The sequence below is a fragment of the Falco rusticolus genome, chromosome 2, assembly GCF_015220075.1.
Source record: "Falco rusticolus isolate bFalRus1 chromosome 2, bFalRus1.pri, whole genome shotgun sequence".
Taxonomy (NCBI): domain Eukaryota; kingdom Metazoa; phylum Chordata; class Aves; order Falconiformes; family Falconidae; genus Falco; species Falco rusticolus.
Window position 1 is genome coordinate 17341778 of NC_051188.1, and position 8743 is coordinate 17350520.

At 44.3% G+C, this 8743-nt stretch overlaps 1 protein-coding gene across 1 annotated transcript in view; it reads right to left on the minus strand.

Annotated features, from left to right (window-relative positions):
• Nucleotides 1-8483, minus strand: part of GUCY1A2 (guanylate cyclase 1 soluble subunit alpha 2) — a 178112-nt gene extending 169629 nt beyond the window's left edge. Inside the window, exon 1 of the mRNA XM_037377177.1 lies at nt 7997-8483. Coding sequence (XP_037233074.1) covers nt 7997-8263 — 267 coding nt within the window. The 5' untranslated portion in view covers nt 8264-8483. The remainder of the gene's footprint in view (nt 1-7996) is intronic.
• Between the last annotated feature and the right edge of the window lie 260 nt (nt 8484-8743).

The following is an 8743-nucleotide window of genomic DNA, read 5'->3' on the forward strand; positions in this document are numbered from 1 at the left end:
CCAGAAGAAAACAAATGGCAAAACAGTCATTTTCACAACCAGTCTGTTTTTGTTTTTTTTAATATTTACCCCATGATCATGAAAGCAGTGGAAAACTGTTCTTTCCCTGTCATCCTGGTCACCAAAACATTGTTAAAGAGGTCGTAAGCAAAGAATCAAGGCTCCAGCTAAAGATAAAACATTTATCAACATTCTCCAATGTCAAGAGTGGGGAGAGAAGCATTGAAATTGCTGCAACTAGGGAAAAGCAGAACTGAAAAAGAAAAGGAAGGCTCCTGTGGCATCTGACAATTCTCTAATGATGCAGAAAGGAGGATGGCTCCCTAGCAGGTCCTTGCAGGTCCTGCACAGCCAGGATCCCTCCCTGTCCCCTTCCCAATAGCTGAAGAATGGAATAAAAGGGCACAGACAGAAATCAGAAATGGAGAAGCAGAGCCCCAACATAAATGATCATTTGCAAATTAAAAAAATAATTTAAAAAAATCATCTTTGGGGGCTTAATAGTACTTTTGATAACATAATCAGGAAAAAATATTTTACTCTAGCTTCTGAACCTTTAGGGTGCACTCATTTTTATCTCTGCAACTGTAGAAGCTAAAAGTGTTTTTTTTTTCTTTATGAAAACCAGCTTCCTGATTCCAGAAGTTTGTGCTTTAGATAAAAGCACCAATGCCTGCAGACCTCCATGACTACCACCAGATCTGGTATCAAAAGAGGAAGATACGAGACCCCCAGATGCAGAGCGGGATGACTGACAGTTGGAGGCAAACCAAGCTGCCCTACAACAGCTCACCATGAGCAGGACAGGACCAGGCAAGGGTGCAGCACCTGAGCTCAGTACAACCTGGCACTTAAACCTGAGAGGGTTCTGCTTCTCAGTTCATGCAAACTGGAATACTCTTCACAAGAAATACTTGTGCACATCAGAGGAAATGCCTAAATTTAATAAATAATACCAAGACTAGTAATTTTACCCCTTACTATTTCATGTCAATAACAAAGCAAACACTCTGAAAAAATAAAGCAGAGCTAAATAATAATTAGAAATTATAACTCCTGCATCCCTAGCTACCTTTCAACTAGAAAAATCAGAGTCATTACGGATGGAAATTGCCTATTAGATCATCTGGACTAACTCCTTGACAGTGAAGGATACATATCTCAGGGTGCTATCTGTTACAGTACTGGCTGGGATCACTTTGTTCATCTTTGAATTTCAGCCATGTCTGGAATGGATAGAAGATCTGTGCTATGCTGCAGAAAGAATGTATTCAGTAGTTGAGAATATAATCGATCATCTACTGCTAATGCTACCTGTTCAACTTTTAATTCAACTCACATCTACTACATGAAATCATTGGTGACACTCTAGCAAACCAATAGGAAATAAAAGGCTTTACACATCAGTCCTTCTCAAGGAATTTCTTCTGCTGGTATAGAAAAAAAAAAAAACCCCAACAAATTCCTCAGTATTACTGGACCTAATTTCCTATGCAAAGCTGCAAAGATGCTTATCCCTTTGAGACCCATAGACAAAACAGATTTTTTTTGTCTTCAATTTGAAACTTAGCTTAAGACTTAGCAAGCAGACACATCTAGAAAGAATTTGGATATGAGGTGGAACAATTTCTTTTACTCAAAGCATTTTATAATACCCTTTAACATTAGCACAAGGGCAAGAAGGAAGGAAAGGGCTTTTCTTTGTGTTAATATTGTAAGCTTCACCAGGAGTACACTGGACCGCTGCCGAAGTGGTAGCTATCTGCTCATGCAGTTGCAAACGAAGGACATTCACCCTCATTTTGATGTAGCCATGACAGCAGACTGCTCCTAGGGGCATATATTGATGATCATAACATTCCCTTCTACTTTACAACCTCCTTATTATTTGCACCTTGACACTCTGGCCAGGGGAGAGGAGATCAGTTTTGTGGGATTAACACTGATGCTGCCACACTCTGGTTTGTCGGCCAGCAGTTCAGACCTGCCTGTCTGCAGGCCTGTTCCCCAGCAGGAATATGCTCTCTGCTTCCAGGCAGCAAAGATGCCTGCAATGAATGAATGTTTCTGAGACACATATTTTTTCCAAGCACTGTAAGGAAGTCAAGATTTCAGCCTGGAACTACACAAACCTGAAGAAAGCAACTCTTACTAACTCAGTCTAAGCACTAAATGTCAAATACTCAAACTCACCTTAAGTAAAATTTCGTCAAGGTCAATAAAATGCTGCAGGCCCTCTGGCGCAGCTAAACTGATTTTTTTAGCATTTTATTTGCTGAGGCTAAATTCTCTTGCATGAGATGTTAAACTACCGAACAAGACAAACAAACAAAACCCACCTGATGATCATATTGATAACGTTTTCCAGAATGTTCCTGTTTAAGACACCACAGCTCTGTTCCACATTATGAAATAGCAGATTGTCTGGCCACAGACTGCTCATCTGACCTTGTGTATAAAAGGCTTTTCTCTTTGTTACGTTGAAAGACACTGGGCAAAAGTCTGATTTTATTACACTTTTAAAAATTAAACCTGTTTGCCTGTTGCAATAAGAAATTAGGAGTTTCTCATGGGATGTGCCTTTCTTCACTATTTTCATGCTTTTTTTTCACACCCTCATTCCTGAGAAGGATGTTACTCATGTTAAGCTCATCCAGCCTGGGCTATTAAGTGAATAAGCTCATCCCACTGCTGATATGGGTGTCATTTGACACTACCTTACTTTATTCAGAAAGACAGGTAGAAGTTATTCCTACAACAGTACAGTTTAGATATACCTCATGGATTAATGGGAGTCATAAGGACCTCAGAATACTTGTGCAAAAGTTTTTCAAAACCTCATGTAAAAATCCATTTGTTACCTCTCCTGCTAGTGGCAACAAATTGCCATTGCTACTAAAAAGAGTAGTTACTCCATGAGAGTAAGTTGTAGGTTTATGATGGAGTCAGTTTCAATCTCAGCTGCTATATTGCAACTTCTCTGCCAAAACCCACCTCCGCTCACTGGAGGATTCACTTGCCATTAAGCAATTTGAAGTTACAGCAGATCGGTGACATAAGTAATAGCCTACACAGTAGCCTAAATGACTGTCCTTACGTTCACTTTTCTCCCACTGTCAGGAAAAAGGCTGTATTCAAAAAGACAATTCTTAAATTCAAACAATTTGGCAGCAGCCAGTAGCAGCTTCCTAACTTAAGTAGGAAAAAAATGTTCTTACTTTAATGTGTCTTCACCTGGACCTTTGAAGAATAGCAGAGTAATTCTGAATGAACATTAAAGTATATCAGAAGTGATTTTCACTTAATAATGTTCATAGTTTAAGAGATGCATTACATAGGCTATTCAGAGAATGAAATCAAACGGAAATGTAAGTCAGTTTAATGCTGCGTCATGCTGTAATTCTACTTCTAGAAAGATCAGTACAGCGCTTGGGGGTACACAGTCTCCTCTGAATGCATGCCCGGTCATTCTCAGCTCCTTCAGGGTAGTCTAGGCCCCTTAGATGGGAGCAAAGTACTTGACTTTTCAAATCAGGGACAAATTATTTTATTTTTTTTTCTGATTTTGATTCTATTTTCAGCCTGGTATTGGATACAAGTCAAGACAGAACTGGAGCAAATGTGAAAATTGCTGCGAGGAACTGGAATTCAGTAAGATACTAAATGGCATTTTTAAAGAATAAAACTCTGTCCACTGGTGCCAGGATATCATTCCCATATAGCAGAGCTCTTAAAGGCAGAAAAATATATGTTGATAATGAATAGCATATAGTATCATCATCCCTAGTATAACTAATCAAAATTTCTGTCATTGTGGGTGTAAAAGTCATCCTTTAAAATGGAACACAACAACAAAGCTGGAATCAAAAGAAAAATATATCATTAAATTTGCTTGTGATGTACATATAATTACTGTGGTTGATTTCTTAAAAACAAGGTCATAAATCAATGTGTCTACTAGGTTCCCAGCATTTTATTATTTATCTCCAAAAAACTGAACCCAGCCCAGTAAGGAGGGCACCTGTTTGTTTTGACAGCAGCTGGATCTAGCCCCAGATTTCTCTGACAGAGTACGTAACTGAAGACCTTTTGATGGTGGTTCAGATGAAGGAGGACAGAAGGGACATCTGTACCCAATCAGGAACATGATTTAGGAACATGTTAGAGGGGATAGGAGCTGCCTACACAATTACGGGCTCGGCTTTGTGGGAATATCTCAGGGATAAAAGGCTGCGAGCAGACAGAGCCAGACATGGGGCAATAAGTATGGGGCACCGTTAGACCATGGTCTCATGAGCTAGAGTCACAAAAGTTGACTGTGTGCGGTGCCCAGGGTTTATTGCACTGAGCAGCTACGTTTGGTCCCACAAAACATCATCGTCACACTCAGTTGCTGAGCACAGCCCTGGCTGGGCACAGTTCCCCTGATGCTTTGGGCTGTGGTGCCTGGCTGTGCCTGGCTGCTGGGGGAGCCTCAGTCCTCCTGCTGTCAGTGCTTCTGCTCTCTCAGCAAAATGGTACTTTGCAGAGCAACAGGGCAGCAACTCAATGTGATGCTCAGTAAATGCACGGTTAGTTGAGTGCAGCTGTGACAAAAAGCTGCCTCTCTTCTTGCATCATTGCTGTTCTGCCTCCCTGCCCAGTGCACCCTGCTTCCCTGACCTTCCCCAGCACTCCTTGCTCATGAATACCAACTGTAGGGTACGTATGGAGGTCTGCTTTTCTTCATCACCATATACTTTTCCCAAAAATACGCAGCTGTTTTGGTGGGAGGTGAGCCCTATTATCCTTCTAATTCTAGCTGTTAAAAAGAGAGGGTTTGGGGTAAGCAAGCTGCAGATGAACGGTGTCAACCATCCAGGCAAGTTGGGAAACATTCACAGATCCACAGAAACAGAAAATGACCATGTGATGACTGAGGATCAGGCCCCAATGTGCTCTACGATAACAACTGCAGAAAAAAATCTCTAAAACAAATATTTAAGAGAAAAACTGGAAAATCGTGTGTGCTGGAAAGTGCTCGAAGCTGCTCTGGGAGCAAGCAGAAGGGGTTGGATTCAAAGCTGCAAAACAAGAATGACTTTTTAATTTTTTCCCCACAGTTCCACAAAAAGTAATATTTGTGCAAAGTCACACTCAGCTAAACTTGAGACCAAGATTACAAGTGATACAAAATGCAGTAACTTCTTTTCACTACATTTTCCTTTAAAATATCTCATATAATTCAGTACTGCATTTCACTCTACAGAATCTCAACAGTGTAGTTGCACTAACTCATGAATACACTGCACAGAAGATACTAATATTTTCATACACATTTTTGTGCTACACTTGTAAGACCTAGCCTGCCTGCACAGCCTTCTTGCTGCTCTACCCCATGGACGTGCCCTCTTGCTCAGCTCCTTCACCCCTCGGATGCGCCTTCCTGCTCAGTTTGGGGCTCTCCACATCCCCAGAGCAACTCACAGCAGCCCCTGCTACTGCCACATTGAAATATCACCCCAGAGATCTCTCCGCATGCCACAGTACTATTAAACACACACACAGAATTTTTCCTCAGTGAAAACACACAAAAAATATTTTACTCAGTATTTCATTCCTAGCCATTGCTGAAGGAAAGCACAAGATTAAGGCTAAGTAGAAACATCAGAAACCTGTAGCACCCTTCAACTCTGAAAGTGTACAGCACTGGGATGGCGACAAATTGCTGCTGCATTCACTTGGAAAGGAAAACAGTAAGCTATTGCATGCAATAGATACAGTATAAACATTCACACACACTTGTATGTATGTAAATACATGTTTATATACTTAGCAGAGACTGATATCAACAGTATCACAGAATGATGATATATCTACATCTACAGTAAAAGTATTAAATCTTTTTGTTCAGAAAGAACATATGTCAATGCACACTTTACACTTGCCTTTTAATTTTACAAATAATGGAAATTAGTCCCATTTGACACTAATTTTATAGGCAAAATACTTTTTTTACTTCTAATTAAAGTTACTTCTGATTTATATTAGATGACATGTGAAAATAAAGTGTTAGACATACGGCAATTTGACTTCTTGCAAAAAGGCACACAGTCAGTATCACAGAACAGATTCTCAGTAAGAAAAGAATGCACCAAAATAACAATGCACCTGAACAGTGATTTGTCAGAGTGAAAAATGAAAAGACAGGGAACCTGATTCTATTTTTATACCAGGACTATAACAACATTTTTTAGACCTAATCGCATTAGTGTATGCCAAAATGTGTAAGATGGGAGTGAAGCTCTAGTTATGATGCCAAGATAAAAAGGGAAATTTTAAGCAGTATGTATCACATATACATATTTTAAAAGGACACAGTTTTTCAGCAATAAGGGTTGCTATAATTACCTCCCAAAGAAAACATGGAAGCTGTTATTTGGGACATCAAAACCAGGCTGGATGAATTTTTGCATTCTTAAATGAAATTTCTCTGAAAGCAGGAAAGAAAGAAGACTGTAAGATCTATCAAAGTTTTCTTCATCTCTTAATTCAAAGAATGTGCTTATTTTGAAAACATACTCAACAATTCATGAAAACTAAAACTGTAATTGTCTTTTATAGCAAGTCAGTTCAGGAGGTAACAGTCAAAGCTGGGAAAATACAAATACTAAGGTTATCTAAAAATACTGCACTGAGCTACTTCAGAATACTTCAAATATTTTAGGTAACACATGCTCTAATTATACTGTTGTATTATTATCAAATTAAATAGCTTTTTTTTTTTTTTTTTTTTACTAAAACAAGACAGGTCACCTGAAATATCATCTATTAATATCAGCATTACAAGACCAGATTCCCAGTGGAGAGGGGAAAAATCAATGGGAAAGAAAAGCCTGCACTGAAGCTGGATGGCTATTAGGTACATGCTGCACTGCTAACTTCTCCCATCAAACAGCTTTCTACTCCTGCCCAGCCAGTTCAAGAAACATCGAACAGAAAAGAGTATGTGAAAACCGAAGCAAATGGATAACTGATGGTGATGAGATTTGTAAGTAATTTCCAAAGGTGGTTAACAACATGCAAAAAGATGATCCAATGCCACAACAGCAGATACAGCTGTTTTACAGATTAAGACTACCTGTTGCAATTAATGTGGTGTATCTTAACACATTAAAACATCTTGGAGACCAAACAAGCATTCAGTTGCAGCTGAAACCTTATGAGGAAAACGTAGTGGTGGCCACAGAGGTATTTATAGGAGCATAGCACAATTGTAACAGGCTAGATAAGAACCTTGTATTTTACACGCATCTGCCAGAACTCCTGAACCATTGATTTCAGTCTTACAAAGCGATACCAGCATATGTTATGGGTTCTACCCAAATTCACTCCTTATTTTAGCATCCTCAGTGCTTCACTGATCCTCAACTGCAAGTGTAGCTACCCAGATAATCATGTCATGGATTTCAGAGCACACTTAAAAGAAACTGATCTCAGGAATGCCAGCGCATCTGGGAGGCACAGGGAAATCTGTTGCTGAAATATTTCTGAACACAAAGTCGAAACTTTTTTTCTACCTGGTTCAGCACAGAAAAGCCTTGCAAATATTACCAAGTTCATCTCTCCTCTGTGCTGAAGGAAGAATGTGCACACCAGCATCACATAGATGTAACTTTCTATAAAAACAATGTTGCTAGAACCAGGTAGTGATAAGCACTTTATGATTTTACGATTTTCCTGTAATTCAGAACGGGACTCGGCGGACATGACCAACCCCTCTACACCGGCAGCGGCACCCGCCTGTGCCTCCCTACCCGGCTTCCAGCACCGGGCTGCAGCGGTCTTTGCTCCGGCAGGCTGGCGGGGCTGGCAGCCCGCAGCCCGCAGCCGGGGCGGGCACGGCGGGGCAGGGGCTCCGGCGGCCCCGGGGCCCCGGGGGGAGGTCGGGGGCACGGCGGGAGCCGCCGGAGCGCAGCGGGGCGGCGCGGGGGGCCGGGGCGGCGCGGGCACTCACCGCGGGGGCGGTCAGGCGGCGGATGCTCTCGCCCAGCGAGTCCAGGTTGACCCGCCGGCGCCGCGGAGCGCGGCGCGCCCCGGAGCTGGCCGCGGCGGCAGCGGCGGCGGCGGCGGCGAAGGGGGTGTCGGCGGGGCCGGGGGGGCTGCGGCTGCCGTTCCAGCAGAGGCGGGACAAGGGACACTCGCCCTCCTCCTCGGGGCTGGTCTCCGGGCAGTCCGAGCCCAGCGAGCTGAAGGACTCCGAGGAGATCTTGCGTCGGGACATGGTGCCGCGGGGCGGCGGCGGCCGGGCTCAGCGCGGGGCGGCGGGCAGCCGCGGTGGGCAGCGCCGAGCCGGGCGGCCGCGGGGGCGGCCGCCTCGCATGGCCGCGGGTGCCCCTGGGCGAGAGGCAGCGGCGGAGGCGCCGCGCCGGGGCCGGCGCAGCTCTCGCCGCTGCCCGGCTCCGCGCTTCGCCGCGCTCGGCCGGGGAGCGCGGGTGCTGCGCGGCGCCGCGCCGGGAGGCTTTAAAGCGGCGGCGGCGGCGGCGGCGGCTGCCCTCCTCTGCCTCGGCCGCCCGCCCTCGCTCTCCCCTCCCCCGGCTCCCTCGCTGCTCCGCGGGAATCACGTGTTGTTTGGAGCCCTTTCCCCCTCCTCCTCCTCCTCCCGCTTCCCCCCGCCCCGCTCGCCGCCCGTCGCGCTCGGCCCCGTTCGCCGCCGGCCGGCTCCGCTCCCCCGCGCCGGGGGATGCTGCCGCCCCCCCCCCGC